The following is a 20,616-nucleotide window of genomic DNA, read 5'->3' as shown; positions in this document are numbered from 1 at the left end:
TTATATTATATACCTTAGAGAAAGAAATTATTTTGTCACTGTTAAGTTAATCGTTATTGCGATACTGTTCAATCTTGCATAAAAACCCCAAGATCAATAAACGATAAATAAACAATAAAAGTACACTATTTAATCGCCCACGCCTGTAACCGCTTCGCTCACCGATCCGACCAATCAGATCTCTCCCCGGAATGACACACAGCATTACAAATCATCCAATCATGATCGCGCTTGACGTCATATAGGAAGTGCACAAACATTATCCGATCTCCATGGCATGGAGTTGTTCAGATCCTTCTCGAGTACGCAGTGAAGATTGCAGGATCACGAGGCAGTCTTTCAGTCGTTGCACGAGCGCGCATCAGTTTCTGGGAGAAGAATTGAATCGGAGGATTTTTTTTCTCTCCCCCACACACTATTGTTTAAAAGTGTCTGTCTTTGGGAATTTTCTTTTTACTGAATTGTTTTTTAGTCTGATCACTAAAGCCGTATTAAAGACTCTATGTGAACGGGAATATTAAAGCAGAAAAAGGTTTCCGTTATTTGGTTTGGTTTGGGCGTCAAAGCAGAAGTCGGGGAAAATTCGGTAAAGTTTTGTTCGGTAAGTCTCGAGCGCTTGTTTAGCTTCGGCGGCTAACAGTTTCACAGCAGCGGTTTAACTGAAGACAAAAAGTCCGAAATAAATACAATTAAAGTACAATTTTAACAAATATTCGTGTGACCTAACGGCGTGTAATGTCTTATTAAACTCTTAACCTGCGCTTACTATCAAAAATTTCAAGAAAAATCCGTAGTTTTTATTGTTGTGACTTTGAAGTAGGAGTTATTTCTTATTTTGCTGGAAAGTTCCTAATCACTTAACTGTTCTAGATATTAAAAAATTACAGATAGACATAAAGATGGATAGATAAAGTTGTTGGAAATTTAGTTTAAACGATAAAATGGTCACTAATGACGTAATTACGTCGCTTACGTGACCACCCTGATTTTAACTGGAAAATGCACGCGATTTTTGTTTATATGTATTTTTTACGTCTGTTTGTTTTTTCTCTTAAATATCTGTAATTTTATATATATATATATATATATATATATATATATATATATATATATATATATATATATATCTATCTCACGTAACTGATTATTCAACATCAGTGACTCATCCTGTACTAGTCTGACATTCATCCAATGAAACACTCTCGAGGATTGTAGCTGTCCCGCCCCCCTGGGGCGTGTCTTGCTTAAGAGTAGCAGCTGATTTAATTGATCAGGGGTGTGGTGTTGCGTACACTATACAGCCAAAAGTCTTGGGACGTCTGCCTTTACATGCACATGAATGTAATATGAAGTTGTCCTGCCCTTTGCAGCTATAACAGCTTCAACTCTTCTGGGATCCATAAGGTTTAGGAGTGTGTTTATGGGAATTTTTGACCATTTCTCCAGAAGGTCAGGCACTGATGTTGGACGAGGAGGCCTGACTCACAGTCTCCACTCTAATTAATCCCAAAGGTGTTCTATGAGGTTGAGGTCAGGACTCTGTGAGGTTCCTCCACACCAAACTCACTCATCCATGTCTTTATGGACCTTGCTTTGGTCACTGGTGTGCAGTCATGTTGGAACAGGAAGGGGTCATCCCCAAACTGTTCCCACAAAGCATGAAATTGTCCAAAATGTCTTGGTATGAAGCTGAAGCATTAAGAGTTCCTTTCACTGGAACTAAGGGGCCGAGCCCAACCCCTGAAAAACAACACCTGAATTCAATGATTTGGAGGGGTGTCCCAAAACTTTTGGCAATATAGTGTATTGTGTGAATCAAACACTATCGTTCTTGTGACTTCCTCTTCAAAAGGAAACTACATCACCATACAGGAGCAAAGCACAGGTCTCACGGGGAACTTAAAATGCTTTTTTAATTTTATTTCCTTCTGTATGGAATATAAATGTTTATTCTGTCTTTTCCAGAAAAACCCTCTGATCGTCCTGGACAGAAATGAGTGACTCCGAACCGCCAACGTTTTCGTCTGTCGAAGAAGAGAGGGATTACTGGAAGGAGAGAGCGGCTCATCACCAGCAGAGGTTCTCTCTCTTCTGAGATTTACAGCAATTTCTTTATTTTCCAAATGATAAATATTCTATTCTAGATCATTACATCGTCTCATTTGAGTTTGTCAAACATCTGACAGATGATATTTGTTATATGCTTTTTATTTTATATACTTCATATTTTTAAATTACACCGATCAGGTATAACATTGTGAGAGGTGAAGTGAATGAGACTGATGATCTCCTCATCATGGCACCTGTTAGTGGGTGGGATATATTAAGCCGCAAGTCAACATTTTGTCCTCAAAGTTGATGTGTTAGAAGCAGGAAAAATGGACAAGCGTAAGGATTTGAGCGCATTTCACGAAGGGCCAAATTGTGATGGCTAGACCACTGGATCAGAGCATCTCCAAAACTGCAGCTCTTGTGGGGTGTTCCCGGTCTGCAGTGGTCAGTATCTATCAAAAGTGGTCTAAGGAAGGAACAGTGGTGAACCGGCGACAGGGTCATGGGCGGTCAAGGCTCATTGATGCACGTGGGGAGTGAAGGCTGGCCCGTGTGATCCGATCCAACAGACGAGCTACTGTTGCTTAATTTGCTAAAGAAGTTAATGCTGGTTCTGATAGAAAGGGGTCAGAATTCACAGTGCAGGACGGGTCAGGGCTGTTTTGGCAGCAAGAGGGATACCAACACAATATTAGACAGGTGGTCATAATGTTATGCCTGATCTGTTATTAAAACATTGCGGTTTTCAGGTCTGACGAGGCTCGAGATGAGCTGCAGGAGTTCCAGCAGATGAGTAGAGATTACGAAGCCGAACTGGAGACCGAACTAAAGCAGTGTGAAGCGAGGAACCGGGAACTCCTCGCGACCAACAACCGGCTACGCTCAGAACTGGAGAACTTCAAGGTAATTTTTTTTTTTTACGTGTTGGTCAGGCAATACAGGAGACCGCAGGGGTCAGACCAACCTTCCCTAAAATTCACAATCAGCACAAGTGTCATGTCACGGAAGGTGAAAGACGTGCATCCACTTTCAATCTGGCTAAGAGTAAATTTTGATCTAAGGGTTAGGGTTAACCCTAGCCAGTAGAAAACAAGTAATCCACTCTGTTCGGTCAGTGTTACCTTCTCTGGAACTCTACGATGGTCATATTATTAATGTTTCGCTGTAACAGAGCAGCTTGACATCTGCACCATAGAGGCTAAATAAACACCGCCTTGTTTCACAGTATCCATGCTCTCACACTTTTTTTCTCCAGAATCTGATTCACTATAGAATCAAAGGCTGCTTTATCGTGTGTTAGTTTGAGTCACCATGAAATGGTCACTTTTTGTGTTGTTTTTGTTTTATTTCTTTTTCTTCTGATGTGGTTCTGTGCCACACAACAACAACAGAAACATTTGCTTAGGGGGTGTGTTTGTGTTTGTGGTGGGCGCGGCTGAAATTGTCCTCATGAAAAATGTCTTGTTCATTTGCTACTTTCTGTTCACATTTTCACTGTTAACGAAGGGCGCCGTTGGTCGAATGCCATCTCGAGCCAGGGGGCGGGGCTTATGCTGATATTTTTTAATCTCTGAATATCTGTCATACTCCCCGTGCCTGCATGGGTTTACTCCGGGTACTCCGGTTTCCTCCCACAGCCCAAAAACATGTACATTAGGTGGATTGGTAATTCTAAATTGCCCATAGGAGTGAGTGTGTGTGTGTGTGGTTGTCTGTCTCTGTGTGGCCCTGTGATGGACTGGTGACCTGTCCAGGGTGTACCCCTGCCTTTTGCCCAGTGTGTGCTGGAATAGGCTCCAGCAGATCCCCGTGACCCTAATTAGGAATAAAGCAGGTATAGACGATGGATGTATGCTTTAACGATGTGTGTGTTTGTTTCTAATTATTGCTTCCTGCGCCTGGGAAAGGTTTAAAGTCTCCCCTGTAGTATGACCCACACGTGCCTCAGTGGCTGAAGCCTAAGGTTTCCTTGTTTTTCTTGTTGCTCGTCACTTGAGTAACAACCGCTCGGTCTCCAGCGACTAAAATTTACTTCTTAACACGTGGTGAGTTCTCGGCAGCGGTGTTGTATTTTTCCTGCTGAAGGCATAATTCTTTCAACACCCATCTCACACACGTCTCTGGTGTGCGGTTGTCTGTTCAAATATATTTATAGCCGAGGCACAGTCTAGTGTACAGACCCTCTGGGCAGCTGCCCCTTTCCGCCCACCCATACAGACCATCCAGTTTTAGTTGTGATGGACGCAGACTGAGACCGTCTCTCTCTCTCTCTCTCTCTCTCTCTCTCTCTCTCTCTCTCTCTCTCTCTCTCTCTCTCTGTCTCTGTCTCTCTCTCTCTCTCTCACTCTCGCTCTGCCTGTGTGTGTGTGTCTCTCTCTCCAGGTGTTTTGTTTGTTTATCCTTCTGTTTTTTCCTCAGTCTCTGTCTCTCTCTCTCTCTCTCTGTATCTTAATGTCTCTCTCTTTCTCTACATTTCTCTCTCTCACTTTGTCGCACCGTCACTCACTCTGTCTCACGCTCAGTGTCTCTCTCTCTCTCTCTTTCTGTCTTTTGCTCTCAGTCTGTCTCTCTCTGTGTCTTAATGTCTCTCTCTTTCTTTCTCTGTCTCTTGCGCTCTCTCTCTCTCTCTCTCTCTCTCTCTCTCTCTCTCTCACTCTCTCACTTTGTGTCTTAATGTCTGGCCTTTTCTCTTTCTTTCTGTATTCTGCTCTCTCTCTTTCTCTGCCTCTGTTGGTCTCTATTTCTGTCTGTCATTTTCTTTTTCTTGCTCTCTCACTTCCTGACCCCCTTCCACCCCCCCATACTGTTCTCTCTCTAAGGTGCCTTCAGTCTTGGGCCTGTTGTTGAGAGAGAGTGTGTGTGTGTGTTTTCAGTCTCTTATGCCAAATGAACTGCACTGCGGAGGCAAACACAGCTGAACCCTGTGTGTGTGTGTGAGTGAAAGAGCCCTGGGCAGCTGAAGTCATGCGATTTTTATGTGGAATAAATAAAACTGGTAGCACGAAGCGGCGGTTTAAAGTGACATGAATGCAGATCTGGATAAAAAGAGGCCATTGTTTGACGCTTGTGCTCCGATTGTCCTGTTTTCCTTTTGGATGTTCCGCCCTTATGCCTTCATCTGTGATCCTTCAATACCTTTAGTGCTTTTAGTACAGGGTTACATTTGATCGTAAACAGGTATTTTAACCTGTGTGTGGGTGTAGATTTTGGTGTTGTGAATTGCAGTACTACAGCTAGTATTAGTATAAATGTTTTAATAATATACACTACCAGTTGTGTGTGTGATATTGGTTGTGTGGGTATTGGTATAAATGTTTATGATACACACCAGGTCTTCCAGTTCACGGATGGTGTGTGTGTGTGTGCGCACATCTCTGTCTGTTTTTAATCACACAGGCAGTTAGTCAGAAGGACACACACACACACACAGTCAGAGGAAAACAACAGGGCTGATTGAGACCCTGAGAAGCAGCTGATGACTGTGTGTGTGTCTCTGGAAGGTTTTTTAAAAATCCTTTATCCGTGTAGGAAAAGAAATGATAAACAATCAGTTTGATCTAGGATCTTAAATAGATCTACAGTTTATTTATGGTATAGCTACACTATATTGCCAAAAGTTTTGGGACATCTGTCTTTACATGCACATGAATGTAATATGGAGTTGTCCCGCCCTTTGCAACTATAACAGCTTCAACTCTTCTGGGATCCACAAGGTTTAGGAGTGTGTTTATGGGAATTTTTGACCATTCCTCTAGCAGCACATTTGTGAGGTCAGGCACTGATGTTGGATGAGAAGGTCTGGCTCACAGTCTCCACTCTAATTCATCCCAAAGGTGTTCTATCAGGTTGAGGTCAGGACTCTGTGCAGGCCAGTCAAGTTCCTCCACACCAAACTCACTCATCCATGTCTTTATGGACCTTGCTTTGGTCACTGGTGTGCAGTCATGTTGGAACAGGAAGTGGTCATCCCCAATGAAGTTGTCCAAAATGTCTTGGCAATATAGTGTATATTCCTGGTCATCCCATATCAAAATTATTAGTTAAACAACATTAAATTAAATATAAAGTGTTTAAGAATTTATGATTCAGATGAACTTGATAAATCTTTCTTCTGCTTGGACATGGTTGGCATCTGAAGTTTGTGTTCTTTTTTTGTCCCCTGGAGCTGTGACAAAGTTAAAGACCATCAGTTTGGCATTGTACTGTAAGTGCAAACTGCGTGTGTGTGAGAGAATAGACTAGCTGTTCTTTGTGTCTCGTGTCTCTCCAGGAGAAGTACGAGGTGCAGCACTCTGAGACCTACATACGGATTTCTGCCCTGGAGGGGGATTTAGCCGAAACCACCGCCATCAAGGACCAGTTACAGAAGTATATCCGAGAGCTGGAGCAGGCCAATGATGACCTTGAGAGAGCTAAAAGGTGCGTGAGGAACAGGACACGCAGCGGTTCATTACACTTTTGATTGTCTGTGATGCCGTTACTTACTGATAATGAAGGGAAAGTGGGAGATTTGAATAAAACCACATTACACCGCGTGCAGGCTTGTTGTAAAGCACATGTAACTGTATAGTGGTTGTGCTCGAGGATAAGAAATGGTTTCTGGTTCTTAAACTACTCTTTTCTCGTCTCTCAGGGCCACCATCATGTCTCTGGAGGACTTTGAGCAGAGGATGAACCATGTCATCGAGAGAAATGCTTTTCTGGAGAGTGAACTGGACGAGAAGGAGAATCTGCTGGAGTCGGTGCAGAGACTGAAGGATGAAGCTCGAGGTGAGATCTGAATACACACAGATTCATGGGTACATCGACTAAGACCATGTCCACACTAATACATTTTCGTTTAAGAAGAATGCTTGCGTTTGCTCGTGTTTGCAGCGCACACTTCATATCAGATAAAGTTAAAGAAACTAGTCTTTTTCATTGGTACGGTTTATGGTTTGATTTCGTGTCTAAATATTTCTTACACATGTCCACCTCATCAGAAATTGATGAACAAGTTAAATGATTTCTCACGTAGTGCTAACTTTTTAGCGTGTAAGTTAGCTAACTGATATCTAACGACTGGAGGCTATACAAAGCCTGTTTGGGTCATCTCCCTATCTACAGTCGCCAGAAGCGCTCGGTTTTTCTATCAGATAGGTGTACATGTCAGGTCACTCAACCGGAGGTCATCCTGTCACATCGTCCATCCACTGAGTGAGCGTGTACGGGTCGGCCGATCCGGTTCTGTCCGTTAAAGTTCATTTTTTTCAAATAACATTCGCGGTCCTGGACAGTGAGTGACCGAACATAGTCAGATAAATTCAGATTTTGACCAGCCATTGTTTAAAAACAAACTAACAAATCTTGATAAAGCGGTCAGGGAAATCTTTCTGCCTCCACCTAAGCTAAATCTCTGAGAATGTGGAATTTTCAGGTGTTTAGTCTTTGACCGCTTTTAAATATTCCACTTCGTGTTACAGGACGCAGAAGTCCCATATTAATCTAAAGCTTTTTGCGTAGGTAGTTTATCGAATTCATGTTTGTGGTGGATCAGATGAGACGAATCAGTCTGATCTTATAACGAAGATTGGAATCGGATTTGGATTCAGATTTGTTGAGATGATTCCCGTTTTGATGTTTTTTGTTTTGTTTTGTTTTTTGTCCCTAAAGCTTTATTAGGTTAGAATTGATTTCAGTATCAGTATGCATAATGTTTAATTAGCTTCACTTTTAGCAAATTTTAACATATTTTAATTAGTTTTAAATTCAGCTTTACAGTCTTAATAAAAAGCTCGTTATGAAGTAATAGATAATCTTATTCACCCAGGAGGTGACTGATTTTTTTAACTTCTGTGTCTTTATGTGTAAGTCATGGGACTCTGTGTGTGTGTGTGTATGTGTCTGTAGATCTGAGGCAGGAGCTGGCTGTGAAACAGAAACAGGACCGCAAACCATCCCTTAGCCTTTCAGTGGACGGAGAGAAGGTTGAGTCGATGGCATCACACACACCGTCCGCTCATTCCTCACTCCTCACAACACCGGTCAGAACAGCAGTGGGCCCAGGGAGCGCGTTTCACACACCACCATCCTCCTATAGCAGAAGTGAGACCACACACACACACAATATCAGTTTAAATTTCTCATGTTTAATGAGGACCAAATTTATAGAGCAAAAATAATAACAAGCTAAACTGAAGTTCTGATGAATGTTTGTTCATGATGTGGTGTGTGTGATTCAGTCGAAGGTCTAACCGGGACGCCGTTGACGACTTCAGCACGGATTTCTGCTCTCAACATCGTAGGAGAGCTGCTGAGGAAAGTCGGAGTAAGTATTAAAAAAAAAAAAAAAACCCACTCAAACATTTCTACTGATTTTAATCTGCAGTCGTTTGTGTTCTTCTCCTACATTTTGGTGTAGGGGTGTGTGTCTTGTTTGTTTTGTGTGGAATGTAAACTTGTACTCCACTCACCATGGAGCTGATTTTATGTCTTTGTTTGTTTGTGTTTCAGAATCTGGAGTCGAAGCTGGCGTCATGCCGAGAGCTGCAGGTCCAGGAGAGGACACCGAGCCGCTCGGCCATGGCTCAGAGCTCTCACAACACACCCAGAGAAGCACTAGAGAACCAACCGAGCACTAACGGTCTGTTTGAGGGGTGAGTGAGACGCGCACACACACACACACACACTAGGTGCGTTTACATGGACACTTTTTAATCAGATCAGACTGAATTCAATCAGATTGACGAATCTGATCGCAGTGTTTACATGAATGCAGTATAAAGTAATCAGATTGTTATGCGCGTTCACATGACACATGATTAGAATTGGATTAGATCTTTTGACATGCGCACAGTCCACGAAAACATCCGTACGTCATACGTCATTGCACATGCGCAGAACTTTCCAGGAACATGTTCCATCCGATTAAGTGTTTACATGTCCTCTCGATCGGACTAAAAATGGTTTAAACCACCCCTTACCATCCGATTGAAATTTTAATCGGATGTGGCAAATTCCATCCGATTGACCTGTTTACATGACACTTTTTTAATCTGATTGCTTCTAGTCCTGTTACGATCGGATTACAAGTGTCCATGTAAACGCACCTACTGAAGGTTAAGCTTTCTTAAGAAGAATTTCCACTTATTAATCTTTTAGTAAAGTTTGGAGTGAGTAAACTTTGTTTTGAGTCACAAAAATGAAAGAAATGCTCATTTCTTTGTACTCGTGTGTGTGTGTGTGTTCTGCTATAACATGCAGATAATTTAGTGACTTAATAATAATAATGTTTTCTCTGATGAGACATTTATTAAAGATAGTTAAAGGAGGGTCAGTGGTCAGCTGTAACTTTACACCAAAGAAAGAGTCTACACTAGTCTGTTCTTAATTGACACCTTGTCTGTCTCGCTGTCTCTCTCTCGCTGTCTCTCTCTCTCTCTCTCTCTCTCTCTCTCTCTCTCACTGTCTCTCTCTCTCGCTGTCTGTCTCTCTCTCTCTCTCTCTCGCTGTCTCTCTCTCTCTCGCTGTCTCTCTCTCTCTCGCTGTCTCTCTCTCTCTCGCTGTCTCTCTCTCTCACTGTCTGTCACTCTCTTGTGCTCTCTCTCTCACTGTCTCTCTTTCACTCCCTCCCTCTTTCTCTCTGTCTTTTTCTCACTATCTGTGTCTCTTTCTGTCTCTCCCTCTTTTTTTTTTTTCGTTCTCTCTCTCTCATGTTTTTCTTCTTGTGTTTTTACAGGATGGTGAAGCGGCTAGATTTTGGACCCAAAATGGTGGTGTGAATGACACACTTACTTTCTCTCTCTCTCTCTGCATACACAGTGTGTGTGTGATTATTCTGGACTCTTTCATTCATGCCACCTGCTGACTTTAACACAGGGTTCATCACTCTTGCTCTGGGAGTATGTGAGCTTGCCTCTGCTTTATTACTACTGTTAACTGAGGGTCAGTCCCTCTCTGTCTCTGTTTTTTTTACTTTGTCTATATCTGTACATGTATAAATGTGTCACTGTTTTTATAATGAAAATGTCTGAAATGGATGTTAGCACTGCACAGTTTAGAGGCTTTCCTGCCGTAACGCTTCTCTGTTCTTCTTTATTGGATGATGACGATGTTATAAGAGAGAAAACGCTCGACAGCGGTTAGAAACAGTTTCTAACAGGTTTTTCTCTTCTTTTTTTTTTCTTCTCAAAGAGGAGAATCAGCATAACGAAGAAATACTTCCCGTTTAGTCAGAATGCCGTGTCTATAGTTTGCTTCTTTAATTCGGCCCCAGAGCTACAAAGTGAATTACAGAAGATTACAACTATGTGCTTGACATGCTTTTTTTTATTTTTTTATTTTATTTTTTTATTTTTATTTTATTCTTTTTTTTAATTATTTATTTTATTTATTTGTAATTATTTTTTTTCTTTTCTTTTTTTTAATTAATTAATTTTATTTATTTATTTATTTATTTTTTGTTAAATATTATATACTATTTTTTAAAAATATTTCCTAAGGAAATATTTCCCTTTTTTTTTTTTTTTTTTTTTAAACCCCCAAGACTTGATTCATTCACAAGAACATCATTCACCTCTAAAACTTCCCAAGGTTTTTTATGTCCGTGAATTCTCTGTATCCATTTTTATCAGAAACTAAGACAACAAAGCTATACACTTCCCTGTGAGAGTGTGTGTGTGAGAGAAAGAGATCTCATGAGACTGAAATAAAGAGAGCGAGAGAGAGAGAGCGAGCAGGAAGCACTAAACTGTGCAGTGCAGCTCAAACCTAAGGACTGCAATATTGCCGTATGGGTCTGTGTGCAAATCGTCTTCTAATGAACTGTTAGAGGTTTGGTACAAACCATTAGTGAGTTCGGAATAATGTATTGAAACACGCCTGCCTCTTTTTCGGGGCACTCGTAGCCGAGCCTCGTTGCTATACGTTGGTCGTGACGTCAAGATGTTGTTTTTATTTTTCTGTAACTGGATAACAAATTCGGAGCAAATGTTTTATGTCACCAAGGAAAATAATATTATTTCTTGATAAGCTTGAAGTGTAACATGAGGGGAATGAGAAATGAGACACGATGTTAATGTTATAAAAGCACAAAGGAGACTCAGGATGCGCTGAAAATACACATCTGTACGCAGTTCGTCATATTGCTTACGTCTACACAGGTTTGATGGTTGATTATTAGGTTCTCGCTTGATTAACACAGGTTCATGGTTCCACGTAGAACCCTTTACACCAGGGGTGTCCAATCTTATCCAGAAAGGGCCGGTGTGGGTGCAGGTTTTCGTTCTGACCAAACAGAAGCTACAACTGGCTAATCCAACTGATCTTGGCTTTCAGTAGACTCAGGTGTGGCTTTTGCTCAGTTGGAATGAAGACCTGCACCCACACCGGCCCTCTGTGGATAAGATTGGACACCCCTGTTTTACACGCTAGATCGGATCTTTATTTTTTGTCTCTTAAGCGCCCTAGCCGGCTTGTGCGTGTCTGACACGACACTCATTTTTTTTTATTTTGTAGAGCTATTGCTGATGTGAAACTTCGAGACATTCCCTTTTTTCTGTTTCACGAGCCTTAAAGGCTTAGCATCAAGTCACACACAAAGACGAGTCTCTCGGAAAGAGAGCGAGAGGAAATTGGAACTACGTGTCTGTTAAAGGAATAAAAACACTCATGGGTGCAGTATTGTGCTTGAAGTGCTTTATTCCTTTTATTCCACAGCAGTGCGTTCAAGCCAGGTTTCAGGTCGTCTTATTTATTTATTAAAGAACGGCTCGTCTATTCGCGTCAAGACAAGATATAATCTCTGTTTCATGTTAGTGAGGAACAACAGCTTGTACATGACCCGTTACTATAGCAACCAGAGATGCTGTTACAGAAAACGATGCAGCTTCTGACCGATGAGTGGTCAGTATTGCTCTAGCACAGAACAGGCACTTCTCCTGGCACGTAAGTGATATCCAGAAGCCTCGTTAGAATTTTTATTTTGGTTTCTTTATAAAATGGCCGACATTCCTGTAAACCAGTCCGGGGCCTCTTTAAAGTTTTTCGTTCAGGCGTGATGTGTGGTTTTATCCGGGACGTAAATGTTAAGAAACGGACCACCATCTGAAGGCGCTCCCTCTGTTAGTGTAGTTAAGATGAAGATGAATTAAAAAGTTAAATACTTCAGTGAAGGCTACAAAGTGTTTTATGTTAAAATTTAGAAATGTAAAGAGGAGCTTGTACGCGATGGTTTTCTCGACTAATATAGGAGTTAGGATGGACGGATGGATAGATAGACAGATCAAGGACATGGCTACTTATCTACATTGACCTTTAATCACTGCAGTCTGGTTTGGCCGTTTCGGTGTTGATCAGGTGTTTAAATGGTTCGGGTTCGACACGGCAGATTTCTTATGTTCATGTAAAACACGTGTTCCATCAGCAGAAGAGCAAAATAAACAGCTTACTAAACCAAAACGACTCCAGTCTCCTTCAGCAGCACAGGGGAGAGTGCTAACATGATGTGTGATATGAAGTGTGTGTGTGTAACAGTGTGTGTGACAGATACTGTGTGTGTCTGTGCGTGTGCAACACTGTGAGAGAGTGAGACGCTGTGTGTGTGTGTGTGTGTGTGTGTGTGTGTGTGTGACAGTGTATGAGAGTGAGACATTGTGTGACAGTGTGTGTGACACTGTGTCTGTGTGACTGTATGGGAGAGTGAGACTGTGTGTGACTGATAGTGAGACGTGTGTGAGAGAGAGACACTGTGGGCGTGTGTGAGACAGTGTATGTGAGAGTGAGACACTGTGTGTGTGTGACAGTGTATGAGAGTGAGACATTGTGTGTGTAACAGTGTGTGAGAGCGAGACAATGTGTGGTACTGTGTGTGTGACAGTGTACGAGAGTGAGACATTGTGTGTGTAACAGTGTGTGAGACCGAGCGTGTGACACTGTGTGTGACAGTGTATAAGTGAGACATTGTGTGTGACACTGTGAGAGTGAGACACTGTGTGTGTAACAGTGTGTGAGAGCGAGACAATGTGTGGTACTGTGTGTGTGACAGTGTACGAGAGTGAGACATTGTGTGTGTGTATGCGAGAGTGAGACACTGTGTGAGACACTGTGAGAGTGAGACACTGTGTGAGACAGTGTATGTGAGAGTGAGACACTGTGTGTGTGTGACAGTGTATGAGAGTGAGACATTGTGTGTGTGTATGCGAGAGTGAGACACTGTGTGAGACACTGTGAGAGTGAGACACTGTGTGAGACAGTGTATGTGAGAGTGAGACACTGTGTGTGTGTGACAGTGTATGAGAGTGAGACATTGTGTGTGTAACAGTGTGTGAGAGCGAGACAATGTGTGGTACTGTGTGTGTGACAGTGTACGAGAGTGAGACATTGTGTGTGTAACAGTGTGTGAGACCGAGCGTGTGACACTGTGTGTGACAGTGTATAAGTGAGACATTGTGTGTGACACTGTGAGAGTGAGACACTGTGTGAGACAGTGTATGTGAGAGTGAGACACTGTGTGTGTGTGACAGTGTATGAGAGTGAGACATTGTGTGTGTGTATGCGAGAGTGAGACACTGTGTGAGACACTGTGTGTGTGACAGTGTATGAGAGTGAGACATTGTGTGTGTGTATGCGAGAGTGAGACACTGTGTGAGACACTGTGTGTGTGTGTGACAGTGTATGTGAGAGTGAGACATTGTGTGTGTGTGAGACAGTGTATGTGAGAGTGAGACACGGTGAGAGTAAGACATTGTGTGTGATACTGTGTGTGAGAGTGAGACACGGTGTGAGAGACTGTGTGTGTGTGAGACCCAGAGTGTGTTTGTGACACTGTGTGAGAGACTGTGTGTGTGTGCACTGCTCTCTGATGAACTAACATCCTGTGTACTCCTGCGTCTCATCCAGCTTTCCTTGGAGAGCTTTGCTGATCCTCCTCGGCAGGTGAAGGCTCTCACTGAGAGACGAGAGAGTGAGTGAAAGAGATTCTGAGTTTCATTCAGAAAGAAGCTCAGTGTGACCTCAGTCACTCGCTGCACAATGATGCTCATTAATATCATACTGCATATAATCACGTCAATTATTTTTACTGACAGTTTATTGTACCAAAGTCTACAGTACAGTCCACTTTTCTGACACAAAATTATAGATGTTTCGTGTCAGGAATCATCTGCACAAAAAAAAGCCTCAAGAAGATCTATGCTTGATTCCGCACGGGACAAAGAAATGAGACAAATAGCATCTCCAAAACTGCAGCTCTTGTGGGGTGTTCCTGGTCTGCAGTGGTCAGTATCTATCAAAAGTGGTCCAAGGAAGGAACAGAGGTGAATCGGCGACAGGGTCATGGGCGGTCAAGGCTTACTGATGCACGTGGGGAGTGAAGGCTGGACTGTGTGATCCGATCCAACAGACCAGCTACTGTTGATCAAATTACTGAAGAAGTTAATGCTGGTTCTGATAGAAAGGTTTTGGCAGCAAAAGGGGGACTGGCACAATATTAGGCAGGTGGTCATAATGTTATGCCTGATTAGTGTATAAGGTGCATAACATGTTAAAATATCATTAATTACAAAAGGAGAACTAGATGAAGCTTCTGCTCCTGAGCATTACTGAGTCTTAAAGCACCATCACCATGTTGGGGGGAAAAATACAAATAAATCCATATAACCCAAGTGTTTACTATGATGATGGATCACTGATACTTTTTAACAGCAGCTTGTTCAGACTTTATGCTGGTGGTGTTATGACAAAAAAATGTTTTACAGACATTGGATTAATAAAAAAGAAAATTATTATGCTGCTATAATCCGCAACAGATTTTTACCTGTCTGTCTTCTTCTCTCCATGACACAAATATTAATTCTGTGGGTGGCAATAATATTGCAACCAGCCTTCATTATTATTATTATTATTGTTAGTAGTGTTGTTATTATTATTATTATTATTATTATTATTGTTATTTTTTCCAGGAGGGATGTGAATAATTCTGTAAAATCTTTAAGAAATAAAGTGAAATCTGCTGCAGTGGCAGCAATTGGCCAGCAGGTGGCAGCGTTTCCTCAGTTCTGTGAGTCTCAGCCTTAAACCCTGATATTTCACTTTCAGCTGCTTGGAGAAACATTTAAATTCTGAATCCTGAATATTTGCATAAACATGATAGTGATGTAAAACACTTCTACACTGAGTCAGAAAATATAGTTAATTGCTGGGTAGTAGGTGGTTGTTATTATTATTATTATTATTATTATTATGAACAAAGTATTTATAACCATTAGAGATGAGCTAAAATAAACAATTTTGTCATAAATGTAAATGTCATAAATAATGTCAAATTAAATAATGAATAAAAAAGAAAGTTTGTCAAAATAATAATAGTAATAATTACTAGTATTAATAATAAATACTTGCTGCTTATTATTATTATTATTATTATTATTATTATTATTTAATATCAATCAGAAATTTAAAATAATTTTAAAAATAGAGATTAATAATGCATAGAATCTAATTATAAAGAATAAATATATTTTACATACCTTAAATTGTTGATAAATTCTGAAAAGATTAAGAATAAAGAAAACTAGTTTTTAATAATTAAACCATGAAAACTATTATACTTAAATAAATAAATAAATAAATATTATTTCTTAAATATGAATAAATGTTCTGTGAAGAATGAACTGTTCTTAAATTCATAGAAATTAATAATAAAAATTAATTATAAAAAACAATAAACACTATAAAACGTTCGACTGGCTTCTGAATATATATTATCCCTCTCCTATTACTGCTAATATTTACCGCTATTGTTATTTTATCGCCTGATTATTTATTTTTGTTCTCTTTTTATTTATTATAATAAAGCCCTGTCCGGAAGCCTGCGCACGCGCCCGCTGAGTTGTTTGTTGTTACAACTCGTCCAAAAAAAATACTTCCCCCCCAAAAAAAAGAAGTGCACAGTTACTATCCAATCACAGCGCAGGAAAAATAAGACGAAGACCTATCAGAGTGCGGATTCGTAGTCGGGAGAAGGCGGGGCTTTATCCTGAAAACGGTTGGGGAAAGAACCCTCAGTGCGCCTGTTTTGCGTAAGCCCATATTAGTGAGCGGGTATCGCGATGAACGTGAAGCCGTGGTGTGTTTAGGGAAAGCCGGGTCGCTCTCACGCAGCTCTCGCCGACATGGAGCGCTTCTGCAACGCGGACTCCTCCGGCTCTGTCGACCCCTTCTGGGTGAGTCCGTGTGTCAACTCCGCGTCAGACACCGTGGAGCAATTTTTAAGCAGAAAAAATGGCTAAGATTTTCAAACCTACGAATGCCGGTTACATCATGCTAATGCTAACCCTAGCGCTAATTAACACTTGACACTTACATATATATGTATCTATACATACGTATATATATATATATATATGTGTGCGCGTGAACATCGATAGCACGCGCTGTTTCGTAGCGCGTGACCGAGGTTAATTTAATTTCCTGCTTATTTCCACGTTATACACTTTTTTAATTTAATGCTTCAGTTTATTTTTGAGATTAGCTTCCTAACTTACTTTCTTGGAGTTAGTGAGCTAGTTAGCAAATCATGCTTGAGACTATTCTAATCCTTTGTGTGACAATAATGCTCTTTTATAAATGACCACAAATTATTATTTTTTAAATTATTTTAACCATGCATAAAGAATGTCACTTGTTATAAGCGTGAAATAAATATTTACTAAATTAAAAAAAAATCTTGCATTAATATAAATATAAAAAAATATTAAAAATGTGTGTGTTATTTACCTGAGGGTCATTTAAGGTTGTGGCTAATTGAGTAAAAAGCGATGAATTAAACCCAGTAGAAAGAGTGACATTGTAAGATTTTAACTAATTATATGTTTAAATTGTTTGTCTTGATTTGAGATGAAGTTGCTGAACTTTTTTTATTTATTTATTTTAGAAAGTTTGTTTCATTCCCAAAATCAGCCATTTTCCATTCTCAGCCATTCTACGAATTGTTTGCGATGATGGTTTAAAGAGTTTGTTTACACACTTGGGGAGGTTGTGTACCTCTTCTTTCAGTTCAGCTCTGTGTTTATTATAACCCCCTTTTGTTGTGTTTTTATTTTTGCTTTTAAAGAGTCGTGTGGTGATTTTTCCTCTGAAGCGCGCGACCTTATTAAACCGTCACTTCTTTTCCTACCTCTGAATTTAAACTCGCCTCACGAGCTCCGGGTCACGTGCCGTTGTTGTTGTTGTTGTTGTTGTTGTTGTTTTTATCCAGGTGTAAATACAGAGAGGGAAAATTTCGGGGGAAAGAGGATGACAGTGATGAAGAGAGAAGGGTGGAAAGAGATTGGGGTTAGAGAGGAGGAAGATGATTTAGAGATGGGGTAGAAAGATGAACAGGGGCACGAAGAAGGACGGGGTAGAAAGGTTAAGGGGGCATGAAGGACAGGGGTAGAAAGGTGAAGAAGGACAGGGGTAGAAAGGTGAAGAGGGGCATGAAGAAGGACAGGGGTAGAAAGGTGAAGAGGGGCATGAAGAAGGACGGGGTAGAAAGATGAAGAGGGGCATGAAGAAGGATGGGGGTAGAAAGGTGAAGAAGGACAGGGGTAGAAAGACATTGAGACACGGAAGAATATGGGTGGAAAGACACCAAGGAACACGAAAGACAAAGAGGAACATGAAGAAGGCCAGGGGTAGAAAGGATGGGGGGGGAGAAAACAAATAGGACACAGACAAATTTAAGTAAAATAAACAAATATTTGATGCTAAATAAATTCGATTTAGTTCACAGATCTGACTCTTTTTTTTTTTTTTTTTTTTTTTCCCTCAGGACTGGAACCGCACATGGTGCGCTCAGAACCCAGACGTGACCCAGTGCTTTCAGAACACACTCCTCGTCTGGATCCCGTGTCTCTACCTCTGGCTCCTCGCACCCTTTTACTTCCTGTACCTCAGAAGTCATAACCGCGGCTACATCTGTATGAGCCACCTGAATAAAGCCAAAACCGTGAGTACGAGTGTGTGACCAGATCACATTACACTGAAGCTTCCCAGAATGCACTGCAGATGAGTGTGTTCTGGTTAAATCAGTTCCTTGTTGCTGTTTGTTCTAAACAAAGCGTGTGGTTTGATATGAAGTGGAAGTTCAGCTGTGGATCTTTAGGATCACATGTGGGTTAAACACTTTAACAGGTTTGTGGACATCATTTGGGACATCTGCCTGTCCTTCTTTGTGGCCTTCTTCACCTTTCTACCCCTGTCCTTCTTCATGCCACCCTTCATCTTTCTACCCCTTGTCCTTCTTTGTGCACCTTTGCTACCTTTCTGCCCCTGTCCTTTTTCACTTTTCTACCATGTCCTTCATCTTTCTACCCCCTGTCATTTTTTGTGCCCCTCTTCACCTTTCTACCTCTGTCCTTCTTTGTGCCCCTCTTCATCTTTCTACCCTTGGTCTTCTTTGTGCCCCTTGCTATCTTTCTACCCATGTCCTTCTTCATCTTTCTGCCCCTGTCCTCCTTCTTTCTACCCTTGTCTTCCATCTTATTTCTACCCCTGTCCTCCTCCTTCTTTCTACCCCTGATATATGAGAGAGTTTGTCCTTTTTGAAGATTAGATGAACAAAATAAAAGATTATTGAAGCTTGTTCCACTCGTTTATTTCAGGTTTTTGGGTGTGTTAAGATTTTTAGAAACAAGCCAAGTGATCTGGTAATAGGAGAAGAAAATTTACAGCTTGGAATATATTTAAATTCATTAGACACGCTCTAACACAGCTTCCTTTCACAGGGTGCCATTACTTTCTCCCCTGATAAAGTAGTCCGTATTATTCATCTTAAATATGGAGCTTCTTTGGAATCCCCTTCTTTTTTAATAAGAAATGACCAAAGCAGTCACACCTATGATGATCGGTATATTGTGTGTGTGTGTGTGTGTGTGTGTGTGTGCGCGCACACCAGGAGTAGCCCCCGTGTTCTTGTCTGTGTTTGTTTAAGACTTTCCTTATCATGGTGTTTTTCTTTCTTGTCCTTTAAGGTCACTGGGTTACTGCTGTGGATTATCTGCTGGTCAGATGTTTTCTACTCTTTCTGGGAAAGAGGCCAAGGGGTTGCAGTCGCACCCGCTTACCTAGTCAGTCCCACGCTGCTAGGCATCACCATGGTGAGAGCTCGGAGACAGTTTCTGTATGAAACCAAACATGGGCACGGCCGTCACACACACACACTCACACACACTCACACTAACTATAGCTGCACATTCTTCACGGTCATGTATAGCATACAACATATGATCACTTACACCACAGCGCTGAATTCTCAACTCTGATTGGTCCGAAGGACAGCCGTGTTAAATGAATGCGCGCGCTTTAATACATTATCGTTTTTATAGTAACAAAGATCATTAAGCCTTAAGAAGATAATCTTAGGTCTTAAGAAATAATAGATAACTGTCACTATTCAACAAATTAGAGATGGTTTCTCTGTAACATAACACACACTGTTTTATTTTCCAGTCCGGACCTGTTCCACAACATCTGTGTATCTGTAAATGGGTAAAAAGTACGGTGTCTTTGTTTAGTAAATAAACCCGGGTTACAGAGTTGCTGTGGTGTAAGAGCACATTAAGCACATAGTGTTCTAGAAAAATAATCAACTTTAAGCCGGTAATATTGATTATTTTCCCATAAGGCTGCACCCTGAAGTGGTTTATTCCTAACTTATTCCTTAAACCTTGTGTCTCCTGTGTGTTTTTAACAGTTGCTGGCTACGTTTTTCATCCAGTACGAGCGGATGAAGGGCGTCCAGTCGTCCGGGCTGATGCTGAACTTCTGGCTCATTGCCTTAGTTTGTGCTACAGTCACATTTCGCTCCAAGATCCTGCAGGCGCTCCATGAGGTAAGGATCAGGATCCGCAAGGCCACACCCACTTTCTTCACATGTTGTGGTGTTCATGTCACTGGCCCCAGGTCAGGTTGATGTAATCAAATTTAATAAAATAAAATAAAATTATGACTGCTGTGTCATGGATTCTTCCCCTCTCCTTTTTTTTTTGGGAAGTTCTAGTTTATTACAGAGAAACTGGAAAGCCCAGTGCTCTGTATCATGTGTCTGTTACAAAAGTTACAAAAAAAGCACTGATATTGGAGACTCACTCCATAAAAGTTAAATAAACATTGAAGGAAACATCACCATATCAACAATTACAAGCTCTCCCAGGTCTGCAAACTGGTTGTTAGGGTTTTCTAAATGGGTTGCTATGGTATTCCATGCGGTTGCTAGAGTCTTATGGTTCCTGTGGGATCCCAGGTGGTTGCTAGGGTATTTCTCATGTGCTTGCTATGATGTTTCAGATGGTGCTAGGGCACATAGGTGGCTGTTAAGCTACTGCTATGTGTTTGCCATGTATGAGGTTGCAAGGGGTCATCTATGTGGTTGCTATGATATTCCGAGTGGTTGCTAGGGGCTAGCTGTTTGGTTGATATGATGTTCTGGGTGGTTATGTTGTTCCAGTTGGTTTCTAGGAGCTTGCTATGTGATTTCTGTGCTATTCAGGTGGTTGCTGTTGGATGACCGGTGGCTGCTGGGTGGTTTCTTAGATGTTGCTGCTG

At 41.2% G+C, this 20,616-nt stretch overlaps 2 protein-coding genes across 2 annotated transcripts in view; both read left to right on the top strand.

Moving 5' to 3' along the window:
• On the top strand, positions 1–10,347 carry nde1 (nudE neurodevelopment protein 1). Its single transcript, XM_058413246.1, has 9 exons — positions 1–601; positions 1,966–2,079; positions 2,802–2,955; positions 6,323–6,471; positions 6,686–6,822; positions 7,942–8,136; positions 8,274–8,359; positions 8,545–8,687; positions 9,770–10,347. The coding sequence occupies exons 2-9, from the start codon at positions 1,994–1,996 to the stop codon at positions 9,810–9,812; spliced, it is 993 nt and encodes a 330-aa protein (XP_058269229.1). The 5' UTR covers positions 1–601; positions 1,966–1,993; the 3' UTR covers positions 9,813–10,347.
• A 5,747-nt stretch (positions 10,348–16,094) lies between these two features.
• Positions 16,095–20,616, top strand: part of abcc1 (ATP-binding cassette, sub-family C (CFTR/MRP), member 1) — a 31,922-nt gene continuing 27,400 nt past the window's right edge. The window contains exons 1-4 of the mRNA XM_058406949.1: positions 16,095–16,253; positions 17,843–18,019; positions 19,044–19,169; positions 19,766–19,903. Of these exons, the coding sequence (XP_058262932.1) occupies positions 16,203–16,253; positions 17,843–18,019; positions 19,044–19,169; positions 19,766–19,903 (492 nt within the window). The 5' untranslated portion in view covers positions 16,095–16,202. The remainder of the gene's footprint in view (positions 16,254–17,842; positions 18,020–19,043; positions 19,170–19,765; positions 19,904–20,616) is intronic.

Source organism: Hemibagrus wyckioides, linkage group LG02 (assembly GCF_019097595.1).
Source record: "Hemibagrus wyckioides isolate EC202008001 linkage group LG02, SWU_Hwy_1.0, whole genome shotgun sequence".
NCBI classification, from domain to species: Eukaryota; Metazoa; Chordata; class Actinopteri; order Siluriformes; family Bagridae; genus Hemibagrus; species Hemibagrus wyckioides.
The sequence above is the reverse complement of the archived record's forward strand: the minus strand, read 5'-3'. Positions and strand labels throughout refer to the sequence as shown.